Genomic DNA, 14,076 nt, shown 5'->3' with positions numbered 1-14,076 from the left:
CCCTGCCACCCCCCCCCCCCCCCCCCTCCCCTGCTTCACGATCCCATCTAGCCTGATGTACGAGACGAATGCTTTTGATGGCAACGCAAATTGCACTAAATATTCACATAGCAACAACAACAACAACAAGAACAAGAGCAGCAGCGGCAACGACATCGTAAATATTTCAAAAAACTTGTAATTTTCCACAATTTTCACTGGAATTTTCCTTATCATTTCGCTGAAAACTGTGCCACAGCTCGCAAAAGCAAATGCAATGGCATAGTTGGAAATTCGCGTTTTATTCAATATTCATTTTCAAGTTCAGCAACAAACGGTACAGTGTTCACTCCGTATATTGGAATGTCCCGACGATCCTCAACGTCTCAGATACACGGAGCTGTAGGGATAGGCGCTGTAGGCATAGGGCGAGGCATAAACGCCGCTGGTATAAGCTGCGGCATAGGGCGAGGCGTAAACGCCGCTGGTGTAGGCCGCAGCGTAGGGCGTGGCAGCCACATAGGGGGCGGCAGCACTGTAGGCCACGAACTGAGGCTTGGCGGCAGCCAGAGCGACGACGGCGAGCAGGCACAGAGCGAACTGAAAGAGAGACAGAGAAAAAGAGAGAGAGGGAGAGAGAGAGAAGACAGTTAGTTATCTATTGGTTTATGAACTAGTGGTTCAATTGAGCAGCTGCCGGTAAAACATTTGCGTATGCAAAACAAAGCAGAAAACATTAAATAAATACTCTTAAGCGATTCGAAGCGTGAGTAAAGAGTAAAGAGAGTATGGATAGTGCTTGCATACAAAAGTCATTGTTGATTACAGAAGACTGTTCCAGGGAACAAGTTCATTCAATGAAATCTAGTATAAGGCATGCTAAGCCTCAATTTGTGAGTCTTTGTTAAAAGTGAAACTGTTCATCAAAAGAACGAGCTGTAAGTTTTTTGTCTTCTTGTTGTTGCAGCTGGAGTCTGGTTCCATATTTTATTCACCTGAACTGATTCATTTGAATAGTTTATGTATGTAGAGAACTAGAGAGAACTAGCTCTATTAATAAAGTTACCTATTTTACTTTACTTTATGTACGATTAATATTTTGGTTAAGAGAGCATGTTCAGAGAACTAATTCTATTATTTAATCAGAGAACTAGTTCAATTATTCAATCACTTATTTTTTCGATTGAAACTCGTTTGATATTTTATCACATTAAACTGATTTATTGTCCTTGTTGATTAAGATTCCAGAGAACTAGTTCCGTTAATCAGATCACGTTTATAGTATATTTTTTACTGTTATTTCAACTTGAATCAATTCGAATCACTAAATCAAAAGAACTAGTTCAAGTTAGCTTCATGTTCTTATCACATTGAACTGATTTATGGTTGCTGTTCAGAACTCTGTTCCAGAGAACTAGTTCCATGAATCAAATCACTTTCTTGACTTGCTGTCAGCTTGAATCTAGCTTGAAGCTAGCTCTATATTTTGATCACACTTGAACTGATTCATTCCAGAAGTTCTCATTGTCCTGTTCACTGGATTTGCTTTTGATCTACTTACAAACTTGAACATCTTGGCTGGGTGTGGGGCTGTTGTTGCTTGTCGATAACAAACTGATATGATTTACAAACCCGAATAGTTGTCGCTTTTATAGCAAAAGTCTCAAAGACGTCACAAATCGGGCAGAATCGGACACAGCTAGCGACTGACCCTGGCACGTTTCAATGGTTGGATACGGCAGCTCGTTTTATTTGATTTGTTTTTCCCTTTTAATTTAGCTTTGGCCCAATGTTTGTGGGCTTTATGAGCGTCTTGGGGCGTGCGCTGCATTCCTAATGGGCGGGCGTGCGTTTTATATTGTTTACCTTGGAGGCGACCCCCCCCCCCCCCACACACAAAAAAATAAAGCAAAAAAATCGGAAGTAATCAAAATAACCGAATGCTGCATTTGTGGGCCGCCGGCAATGTTAATTTGCTTTAGTCATGAACAATTATTGTGCGTTTCGCCTGTTGCCAGGCTAATTTTATGAAGGTCCTTTGTGCTGTCAGCAGCTGCTGGAAAAGCTGGAAAAGTCAAGCCATTGTCGCTGCATTTTCTTCTAATATATATATATATACATATTCAATTTGTCAAGTTGCTAAATTAAGGCAGCTTGGCGGCTTCGCCCTGCTCTGGCTTTGTCTTAGCCGTCCTGCTGCACATTTTGCATCTTAAATCCGACATAAATTAAGCTGCATTTGAGCGCGGGCGTCATTTGTTATCTCTGCCAGATATTTCAGTGTCTGCAGCATGAACGTTGTCGCTTTGTCAAGATTTTATAGTTAATTTTCCTCAAGCATGGCAACTAGGTTATGGCGCATGGCTTAGAACAGATTGCATAGCTTGTATCAGGTATTAAAATTGTAATTCCTAAGTCAAGGCAATAATGAACCAGTACTAGTTCGCCGCTTGAGGGAAATTTGAACAGAACACATAGCTTATATTAAGCACTAAAGCCAAAGTACATATGAACCAGTATAACTTCACTTGTTGCATGTAATTTAGACAAATTTTTTAGCAAAAATGAACCAGTGAGGGATATTTGAACAGATTGTATCTAAAAAATGAACCAGTACTAGTTCGCCATTCGTAGTTCATTTTAACAGATCGCACAGCAGAAACGAACTGGTACTAGTTCGCCGATTTCAACAGATTGCAAAAACAAATGAACTAGATCATTTTTGCCACTTGCAGGTAATATGATCAGATTGTCAATCTCAAATGAAATTCAAAATATGTAGTTCCTCAACCAAGCCAAAAAATGAATCAGTACCAGTTCACCACTTGCAGTTAATTTGAACCGATTGCATAGTTCATATGATTATTAAATTTGATTAAAATGAACCAGTACCAGTTCGCCGTTTTAACAGATTGCCAAGCTCATATGAAGTATCAAATTTTGAGTTCCTTAATCAAAGCATAAATGAACAAGTTCCATTTTTTGTTACCTTTTTATGGTGGAAAGCATTGAACTCAAATTGAGGAGCATCTCTTTTATTTTTCCATTTCAATATTGAATAAACTTAGCGAGTGCGAGCTACCAAAATATTAGGCCAATATGTCACAAATATCTGATACAGTTCCAAAATTTGTTTCTTAAAGTTATTTTCCCTGAGAATCCCGTTACAACATCCCACCTTCCACCCAACCTACTGCGGGGAAAATTTATATTTTTTCATATTAAGTTCCTGTCTCTTAATCATGCTCTAAAGCTTTTTTAATTAACCTACGAAATGCGCTCACACAGCCTTACTCCCCCCGCCCCCGCCCCTACTCATCCCTTTTAAATTCATAATTCACTCGAATTTAAATAACCCGTACAGTTTTGCAGCCACTGGCATGCTATAAATTTCTCGCATGCTATAGCAAAAAAAATCACGGCCTAACATTAACACAGTCTCCCTCTTCCCTCTTTCCATTCGCATTCATAATTTACTCACTCAAATGTAAGCAACTCGAACAGTTTGGCAGCCACTGTGCTATAAATGTCTCGCATGCTAGAACGAGAAAAAAATCACAACATCAACTTGCTGCACAGCGCTGTTAACGCGGCAATGACTCTCCAACTGTTGTTGTGCGTGCTCTCTCGCTCACACACACGCTCTTTTGCACTCACAACGCCTGCGCTTTAACATTTGCCGGCATTTTTACCAAACAATTCCTGTGCCGCCCGCGCACCCCGCCTCCCCTAGCTGCAGCACTGGCGCTTGCTGTTTTTCCTTCCGTTTCCTGTGCTATATGTATACTATATATGGGTCTCTGAAATGTTGTCGAAAATGAAAACAAAAATAAGTGCGTTTGCATGTGTGTGTGAGTGTGTGTGTGTGTGTGTGTGCGTGTGTGGGTGGGCCTATAAATAGAAGCCGGCTATTATGGAATTTGAATTTTTCCGAGTAGATTTTTTTTTTTTTGAAAATGCTTTTTGTTTAGCTATGCCAAAAGATTGCGTATGTTTATGTATATGTGTGTGTGTGTGTGTGTGTTGTTATGTTAAAGAATTAAATGCCAGAAAACAAGGTAAATTACTTTTGAAGTGGAGCAAAAACAACAATAACATTATTTCAATTTTGATTGCTTCATTTGCTTGGGAAATACTCAAAATGGATGGACGTTGGTGGGGGGAGGGAGGGAGGTGGGGAGATGGAATGGATATGGATAGAGATAGGAATTACGGTACATACGTATGTATGTATATGTGTGCATGTGTTATTGCTTGTGCCGTTCATTGGCTCATAGCTGCCTGTGCATGTGTGTGTGTGTTTGTGTGTGTGTGTAGGGGCAGGGGGAGCTAGTTTTTATGGGTATTCACGCATTTTAAGTGGAATGTAAATGGTTTTGGTAAGAATTTTTTGAAAGAAAGAATTTCAACATCTTGTTTTTGTCTTTGGCTGCTCGAAATTGGCAATTATTGTTAATACTACACTTAAATACAGTTATTAATCATTGCCTAATATCAATTTAATCTGCGGCAAATCAAAATACAAAATTACTGATAACATTTCACAATCCATAATTATTTGAATAACTCATGAAAATCAAAAATTTAATTTCCGTTCAATTCAATTAATATTTTCGTAATTGCTTGACGGCTAATTAAGTCCCTCACCGTTATTTTCAATTGTTTTTGGTTTTTGTTGTTGTTTTGTTTTGTGGGAATTATGTTATTCACATGTCACTCGCATGCTATAAATTGATGCTCTCCCGCTCTCCGGCTCTTTCTCTCACACTGTTGAGTTTGCCGCGCTCAGTTGGCAACGTTGCCACACTGTGCAAATTAAGTGTGCTCACTTTTATAATGTACAATATTATCTATTATTTAATAATATGCATCTGCAACGAGTAAATAAATGCAAAGGCATTTACTATAACCTTCATTCATTGCCTTTAAAGCCGTTTTAACTAGTTGTAGTTATTAAATGTCCACCTGCAAGTGTTAACATCAACTGAACGTGCAGCTGTTAACTTAACAGACTTACACCGATACAAACCAGCGAGCGGGAGAGTTGTTCTGCATTGAAAACAACAGCAAAGCAGCTGGTAAACACTAACACATACACACGCTTGACTAGAGATGAGCGCTCTGCCGAAGTGACTGCCCATGAATAACAGCGATTGTAGGAATATATGCAAAAAGCAAAAGATATATACAGATGGTAAATATGATGAAAAGAACGAAAACAAATTAAATGAAGAATGTAAATCGTATTAAATAGCAGTAAGCAAGTCAGTCAGCAGCAATAGTCGAATGAATGTAATTACAGTGCAAACTGCGACTCGTGACTTGTGAAAAACAACATGTATTCGATTATTGCTCAGCTCTGTTGTTGATGTTCGCCTCTCTCGGCCGAGCGTACACGAAGTGAGTCGAAAAAAAACCGTTGAACGAGTTGGACGCGGTCTGCGGTTCATATAAAAACAAACGCATTTGGACGCCAAATTTGTTGTTAAAATTAATTCAACTGCGTGCGTGCGCCCAATTGTGTCGGTGTGTGCGTTTGTCTATTGTGCATTAATAAATGATTAGTAAATCATAAATAAGTAAAGCTGAAAGGCAAACACGCAAATACTTGCGAAAATTATTATCGCCAGCTGCAGGCAAGTGTAAGTGCGAATTTAGTAGTGAAAGAAGAAGAGGAGGAAGAAGAGAAGACGCCGCAACGGCGGGTAAACAAATGGCAGCGTTCTATGGAATGTGAAGGCAATGAAGAACAAGCAGAAGAAGAAGAAGAAGCAGAATTTAAAGAGTGGCCGCTGCGGCAGCGAATGTTTTGAGAAAAAAACTTGTGTTCAATCAAAAATTGGGTTTTTCATTTCAATATGAATCGACAACAAAGTGCAAAAGGCAACAACAACAACAACTACAGATATAAAAACTACTAAAGGCGCCCAAAAAGAAAATCCGGTTTTACAACTTCTGAGGCAGACGTCGACGCCGACGCTGACGTCGCATTCTGCGCTGCGGCTGCCGCTGCCGCTGCGTTTCGCGTTTGTTTTCGGTCTTGCATAAATTTTGTAAGAAATTCCAATCAAATTTAAACAAATTCGTGTTGTGCAGCTTGTGAAAACTGCAGGTGTGAATACAATTTTCAATGAACCAAACAAAACTAAAAAACAATATAGAAATAAAAAAGCAGCTGCGTCGGCAGCGTTGTACAGGTGCCAGCAGCAGCAGCAGCAGCGCAGCAGCAACAACAAAAACAGTTTTTCTATTTCTGTTATACACAAACGGACGGCAACAAAAACAACAGCACATTGCGCTTGTGTTAAGCAGCTGCGGCATCAGCATTGACGTCGACGTCGACGTCGACAGCGACGGCGGCAGCGGCCATTTGTGTATAAAAAGCAACATAAAATATTTATGAAAAAAAGTGAAATCAATAACAAAACAAAAAGTGAAAAAAAAGCAACAGCACATTAAAACTATCTATTATTATTATATTCATTTTGTGCAAAAAATGGATATAAAATGTATTCTCTGTCTTTTGCTCTTTTCTTCTGTTATAATTTTTTTTTGTTGGTTTTTTTTCTGACGTAGCAGCTGCTGTTGTTTAACATTTAAAAAATTGTTCCGTGTTCGCCGCTGTAAATTGAATTTTAACATGCCAACGTTTTGTTTGGGTGTTTTTTTTTTTGGAGTGTTTCTTCAGTTCCGTGCTTATCTTATCCGCAACACGGCCGTTAAACGTTGTAGCAATAACTCAACGCCCCCCCCCCCCCCCCCCCTGCGTCTACCTATCTGCGGCACTGCAGTTATTTCCTTATCGGGAATTCCTATGGCTTGCAACATAATTTTCCGCAATTTTCCTCTACAAAATATTTATTTATTTTTTTTATGTAATTTCTTTTGGAAAAATATTTTTATCTACTTACAAGTCTAGACGGAATTTCTTTTTATATATTTTTATTTTTTGCCATTGCGCCTGTAATTGAAATTCACAAGCGTGTGTGTGCGAGTGGGATGGAAGCTGCATAGAGCGATTCCTCTGACGTGCTCTCTCCCTCTCGCACGCGTGACGCTTGTCTGCTGCGATTTTTACTACTTTCTGTTGTGTTTTTTCATGTGCCCCTTCCTCCTGCCGCTGAACACAACCCCCGGGCAGCATCCAAATAGCAGAGCAACCCCCATAAAACGCATTTGCTGGCCCCCTCCCCGCTCACCCCGCCCTTTACTGTTGGTATTTGTTGTGGGCGCAAATTTAAATTTATGTGAACATTTCAACGCACTAACTGCGACGGCTTGTCGCCCTCGCAACCCCCGCACGTGGCCAAAAACTTTTGCAGCTTTGGACTTTGACATCGCGACGTCGACGCTGAAGTTGACGGCGACGCCAGCGTCGTTGTGCTCTCAGTTGTGTTTTGTCTGTCTGTTCAATGGTCTCTGCTGTATGCTTGCCTTTTGTTGTTGTTATTGTCGTTGTTGTTTTAGTTGTATTCTTGCATGCAGACAAAGAAGGAGACAGCAGACAATGAGACTTAGCACAAATACTTCTGGCGCTGCCGCTGCCGCTGTTGCTGCCTCTGCCTACATTCGCAGCAGCAGCCGCCCTGTGAATTGTGTTCCATTAGCAGCAACCCCACACACATACACACACACACACATACATGCAATTACATACGTATGTTTGTGTGCTTTGTGTGTTATGTGCAATGTAGAAGCTCAGTGGCACAGTGGGTCCTGTTTGATTTAACATAGATTGCATATGCTGACGATATATATTATAGTTTTTATAGAACAACTTAAAGTATTATTTAAAGTAAATTTAATATTGAAACATAAGCTTTTCACAGACTGAGCAAACTATCTACAGCTCCCTTCTTTTTCTCTTAAAAAAGTTAAACTAAAGTATTACAAAAATGAAACTAGGAAAAATATGATTCTTTTCAATTTATATTGAAAGCATACGCACACTGTGCGTGACCCTGCTATTGCCTCTATGCTATTTATAAATCACTGGAAATGTCTAGTACATTTTAATCATAAGTAAATAACTTATACTACATTTTTGATTTAATCGAACAAATTGCACTTCTTTTCTATTTTTCTATTTAACATGTGGCCGTGCGTAAGGCCTGCAACAGTTGCTGATTAGAGGGTGCATTTTAATCGAAAATTAATAATAAATACAATACGCCATCTAGCATGTATTTACTTAAGAGAGAGCGGGAGAGGAAGAGCATGTGCAATTGCAATTTTTTCACGCTCTTTCTTAACATACGAGCGCCACTGTGCAAGGCCTGTGCGACAGCTGCTGGTCAGAGAGCATTCGGTCGGTGGCCGTTGCTGTTGCTGCTGTTACTGTTACTCTTGTTACTGTTGTTGTTGTTGTTGATTCTGTAGAGTTTTTTAGCTGCTGCTGCGGCGTCGGCGGCGGCGGCTACTTTGGTTTCGCTGTTTGCTTTTGCTTCTGTTTCGGTTTCTGTTCGAGTCGCGTGTGCTGCCGAGTTTACATATGGCACAAAACGTGCTCGAGTAATGGAACAAAAGTTCAGCTGCTTCTTCTTCTTTTTTTGTGTTCTTTTTTTTTTTTTTTGCTTTTTTGTTTTTTGCACACTCCCCTCAAACACTGCGCAAGTTTTGCGCTTTTTGCTCTTAATTGGATTTGATTGGATTTTGGCGCTAGAGGCGCCAGCAACTCATAAACTCAAATACATGAGTGCATGCATGCATGTGTGCGTGTGTGTGTGTGTGTGTGCAACATATGAATCTCGGCTGCTTTGATTGTTGCCAACAAATCGCATTAGTCAATCTCTACAAACCAGGCCGCTCTTCTCTCCTCGCCTCCCGCATGCTGCAGTGTTTCTCAGCGCTTTCCATTTTTGTTCGCGTAGCTGATCTTTTGTACCGCATTGTTGTTGTTGTTGTTGTTGTTGTTGTTGTTGTTGTTGCTTCTGTTGTTTTTTGACTTTCCCAAAAGCTCGCCTCCAAATGGCGCTGGAGGCCCTATGCCACACATTCGGCGTTGCCACAGTGCCATAAAAATCGCTAAACTACTGAACTGTAAAGGTTCATTGAACCTGCCACAGCGCCACAAGAGACCCACAGTCAGTGCATTGTATGCTGCCACAGTTGTTGTTGTTACTTTTGCAGACCCACTGCCTGCGCCGTTGTTGTAGTATTTGCTTTTCACACACACTCGCTGCAAGCTTCTTTTTTTTTTTTTTGTCTTTCTTTTATTCATATTTAATATGCACCGCTGATGTTGCAAGTTACAAGTTGCCAGCGTCATCGCTTTTCCGTTTCGCATATGTGCAATATGCCGCCGCCACCAGAAGCGCTCAACGCCGCCGACCCCCCCCCTCCTTCACCCAACGATGACGACGCACTTGCTAATTTAATCGTTCCGCTTCATGCATACCCTATAATTACATGCTGTTGGGACTTTTATGAACAGCTTTGCATAGCATTTAACATTAAGCACTTACTTATGTTAGAATTGCAGCGTACTGGCAACGCTATGCAAAAACACCGTTTGCTGCTGGCAGCGCTGTTAACCTCAATCGTAACTGTAACTGTGCATTTGGCAATTAACATGAATTCAATTTGGAAAGGTTATTTCTTAAATGCTTAACAGTTGTTTAACAGCGTATGTTATTGTCTACCACAGCTGCGCTTTTATGTTGATTCTGTCTGCCTCAATGGATACTCGTTAAATTAAATGTTGTAGCATTTTCTCTGCCATAAAACGTTTTATATTGTAATTGCTGCTGCTGCTGTTGCTGCTGCTGCTGTTGATTTGTATGCCTATTGTATTAGCCTGTGCTGTTGTCTGCGGCTGCTCCACATTTGCGCCAATTCTTTGATTCTTTTGGCGTGGCCGCGTTTTAAATACGCTGACGCGCGCGCCAAATCCCAAAGCCAAATAGCCCCAAACTAACGAGCCAAAGTCAGCGCACTGGAACACTAACAGTAACAGTAACAGCAACACCAACAACAACAGCATTAACAATAACAGTTACAGTTAGCCAAGTTTCGCCTAATGTTGTGGCTTGTTTTTCAGTTCGTTTTGTTTTCGCTGCGCCCATTGGGCAGTTACGCATTGATGTATATATATATCTAGTTAGAGATCTGCTTGTGTTTAATTTTAAAGATCATTAAATAAACATGCGTTTCACTTGCTGTAATTATTGTTGTCTAGGAGCGAACACGCAGATTGAATTTTAAAATGTTGTCTGAGAGCCCTTTGGTCTGCTCTGTAGATAACCTCGTATGCCCTAACATAGGGTATGTTAGCTCTAACAGCAAATAGAGCCCATAATTATTTCTCTGTCCTAAGCAGCAGCTAAGTTAACCACTAAATATCGCCCAAAAGATGAGATTTACACTACTTGACTAATTCAAACATCTCCCTCGTGGAAAGTATAGAGATGTATCTTATATTTGTGGCATCTCTGCACAAGGGTATCTCAAATGCGGCACCTTAAATGCAACCAGTTTTCTGGTTTCTCTTACTTTTTGGGCTCGTTGTGTGTATCCTGTCATCATCATCATCTTCTGCCTCAATCCCGTGCCGCGTTTACCTGTGCGCTTTGCGTGCCTCTGTCTGCGTTCGCTTCTGTGTATCTGTATCTGTATCTGTATCTGTATCTGCACTTAAACCAAGTTGAAATCTACCTGACCTGTTATCCACTGTGCTGCCTCGCTCGCTCTCTCGCTCTTCCTTTTCCTTTTTTCCATAAATACACAAGAGTATTCTAATAAGATTTGTCTGGCCAGGAGCAGCTGGTAACTGGTTTGCCGCTGTTAAAGGATTGCGAGGGCAGACTCCTCTTGTCTGTTGGCAAAGAAATGTTTAAATTGACTTAGTTCGGAATGTGTAAGGCAAAAGGTAAACGTACCAAATGAAATAAGTCCGTTTACTGTTTGGACTGTAAATGTCTTTCCCAATGCCATTTCACACATCGTTTCACAATGTTTTAAAGCATTTTTAATTTAAAACTACTATTCAGTCAATCTTTATAATTTATTTGAAAGTTGATTAAAAAGAATATGGTCTTTGAGTTGTCTCCCAATAATAAATTAACATTCCTGTGAACTATTATAAATATTTAGCTGCATGTTAAAATCTGCTGTTAATGTCCATAATGTTAATTTTACTGTTAACAGCCTTAAGTTTACAGACGCGTTAACATAAAATGATCTGAATCTGTTCTTGAATCTGTTTTGACTGCATTCTCCTGCCGTTTTAATAACACTTACTCCATTTCCTTGAAGGCACGTTTATTTACACTCTGTACTGCCCCCTCAGACGTAACAGCGCCTCTTTATTTCCTCCTTTCGACAGATTTCATTGCCACAATTTGTTACATTTCGCTTCGCTTTTGTTTTAGTCAAGTGGCCCGCTGGCATATTGCATATGCTTGCCATTTCCCTGTCTCAGCACTGGATGTAGACACCGAAATCCCCAGCTCTTGACTCTCAGCTCCATTTCCACTTTTATTTCCATTTGCGACTTCATCTCCGATGTCTGCCTCCGACTGCAACGCAGCTGGCAGCGTTGTTGCACTTGATGATGACAAGTGGCTGTTGTTGTGGTTGTTGCCTCTGCTTTTACTCTGCCCCTGCCCCTGCCCCTGCCTCAAACTCATCCATGTGCATGTGCCGCTTAGGTTAATTTTCATCAAACTGAAAACATTTTGCTGAATGATACTTCAAATTGAGATTCTTTTCTTGTACGCGCTGTCGCTATATTTCTCTTTCTGTTAATGCTTTTGTGCTTATTCATTTGGTGAAATCGTTTAAAAATGTCACGCCCAAACTGCAATTCAAGAATTCAACATACACACAATAAAATTGCCTTAATTCACAAATTGTCAAGGCGCAGCCAACTTTACTATGCATAAGAAAATGTCTGGCAACGCCACCTTTTTATAGCTGTAACCAATAACAGCTAAGATTAACAAAAAGTGTCTTATCCGAAAAAGAATTTCATATATTTGCTAAAAGAACATCGTGTGGTTCGAATTGTTGCTTAAACCCTATTTTATGCATATTTAATAAGTAAAACTTCAATTGTATAATTGAACAGCTGATTGCCGTTTGAGCGTTGCCACCTTGTGCATTTTGTGGACATTTAAAAATATCCCAAGGGAAATAGTTCATGAGTTCTTGCCTTTGCAAAATTTGTCAAAAACTTTGTAGTAAATGAAATTGTAAGATCTAGTTAATTAGTAGCACGATTAACCCAGCTTTTAAAGTTCAAAGTAAAAAGCGAATAGAAAACACACAACAAAACAAAATAAAATATAAATACAAGGGTGTCAAGTCTTAATGAGACGTAGTTGTTGTTGTTGGCCTTGGGACATGTTCATAAATGTGTCTCTTAATTGCCTAATTGCAGTGTAATTAACAAAAAGTGAAACCATAAAAGCAAAGAAAGTGAAACGAAACCAATTGTGACTTAAAAAACTAAACGAGCAACCCACGCGCATGTTGCAGGTGTCGCGTGTTTCTGGCTTATTAAAACATAACGACAACTGAGAAAAAAAAAACACACATTTAAATACATGATGGCAACTGCAGAACGTAGCTGAGTATTTGGCATACTAATTGGAACATGTCGCTGCGCAGCAACAAGTTGCAAAGCCAACAATCAACGGGCAGCAACAGCGGGGGCAACGGGGGCAACATGTCGTACCAGCAGCAGCAGCAACAGTTGCTCGCGCAGCTGCAGCAGCAGCACAAGTTCCAGGCACAGCAGCAACATCAGCAACAGCAGCAGCAACAGCAGCAGCAGCAGCATCAGCTGCAACAGCAGCTCTCCAATGGAGCTGGCTCCAAGTACATGAACAGCAATACGAGTCGCAACAATCTGGCAACACTGGTCGCTGCCATCAACGGGCACGATCAGTCGGAAGGGCCGCCCGGCTCGCACGGCAGCGGCGGCGGCGGCGGCGGCGGCTATCAGCTGTCGCCGGCGGCTGCCACACGCGTCACGCACGCCCCACCGCTGGGTCCGCCCTCCTACAGCGCTGCCACCGCGCAACAGCCCGCGTTCGCCTACTTCAGCCAGCAGCAACATGCGGCACTTGCCTACCAGCAACATCAGCAACACCAACAACAGCAGCAACAACAACAGCAGCAGCAACAACAGCTGTCGCTGCCACCGCCGGATCTCACGGATGGCATAGATCATCATCCGGGCTCGTTGTCGCCGCCGGATTCACCCAATGCCGCCTCGAGCGCTGAGCTGGAGCAGCAGCTGTGCGTTGTGGCCAAGATGCAGAAGTCGGTGACAATAACTGTGACGCCGCAGCGCAGCAATTCCATGGATTTCCTTAACTTTGAGGAAAAACGTCAGCTAATTGCCTCTTCGTTGTCCCTCTCTGATATTTTGCACAGCCAAAATCAAGGCAATGCCAAGGAATCGAATGCAATCAATGCGAATGGTGGTAAGTTTTCCAAATTTTCCGGGCTGGCAACTCTGTAGATTGCAGAAATGTTAAATAACATAGTTGAGTATGTTATCAGTAGTAAATAGTTTATGTTGTTACAATAACATAGTTTGTTATGTTATTACAAGAACATAGTTTGTTATGTTATTACAATAACATAGTTTATGTTATTACCATAACATAGTTAATCATGTTATTTACATAACATGCGCGAATGTTATAGAAGAGAATGGGCATATGATTCATTGATTCACATAAAAAATATAAAATATTACCCGAGTTCTTTCGAAATAATGCATTTCACGCTTTTAAGCTAAAATACTGATATTTAAGGAATTTTCTGTTGAAGTATTCAGTCCTTAAACGAAAAGTTCTAGAAAAGGGCCTTTATAAGTCATTACATTTTAAATATGATCTAGTATTTTTCTGGGAAAACACGACAAAACCTTTTTTTGTCGAATTTTAACGCACAAGTTCTCGAGATTAAGTTTCTGATATCTTATCGCAGTCTATCCAACAAATTTCTTAACGTTCGTTTTGCTGTTGTTTTTGTTAGAAAAACAATTTCAATTCGCTGCCCATTTCCATTAAATTTCCTCCATTAATCGCTTCGATTGGTTGAGCTTCGAGTTTGAAGTTAAATGAAATAAAATGAAATGAAAAT

The 14,076-nt window shown here is 40.6% G+C and overlaps 2 protein-coding genes across 7 annotated transcripts in view; one reads left to right on the top strand and one right to left on the bottom strand.

Annotated features, from left to right (window-relative positions):
- Positions 1–262: 262 nt before the first annotated feature.
- LOC115767177 (neuropeptide-like 4) lies at positions 263–1,575 on the bottom strand. The gene is made up of 2 exons (XM_030711367.1): positions 1,541–1,575; positions 263–579 (listed from the first exon to the last, which is right to left on the bottom strand). The coding sequence occupies exons 1-2, from the start codon at positions 1,550–1,552 to the stop codon at positions 358–360; spliced, it is 234 nt and encodes a 77-aa protein (XP_030567227.1). The 5' UTR covers positions 1,553–1,575; the 3' UTR covers positions 263–357.
- A 3,842-nt stretch (positions 1,576–5,417) lies between these two features.
- The window catches only part of LOC115767174 (phosphatase and actin regulator 4), a 94,161-nt gene continuing 85,502 nt past the window's right edge, over positions 5,418–14,076 (top strand). For 2 of the 6 annotated variants that reach the window (XM_030711361.1, XM_030711357.1), the window contains exon 1: positions 12,199–13,409. In XM_030711361.1, coding sequence (XP_030567221.1) covers positions 12,575–13,409 — 835 coding nt within the window. In that variant the 5' untranslated portion in view covers positions 12,199–12,574. Of the gene's footprint in view, positions 5,622–12,195; positions 13,410–14,076 lie in introns of those variants that run through there. The other 4 variants (XM_030711360.1, XM_030711359.1, XM_030711358.1 and 1 more) reach the window with 3 other exon arrangements.

Source organism: Drosophila novamexicana, unplaced genomic scaffold, assembly GCF_003285875.2.
Source record: "Drosophila novamexicana strain 15010-1031.04,08,12 unplaced genomic scaffold, DnovRS2.1 tig00001340-arrow-arrow-pilon, whole genome shotgun sequence".
NCBI lineage: Eukaryota > Metazoa > Arthropoda > Insecta > Diptera > Drosophilidae > Drosophila > Drosophila novamexicana.
The sequence above is the reverse complement of the archived record's forward strand: the minus strand, read 5'-3'. Positions and strand labels throughout refer to the sequence as shown.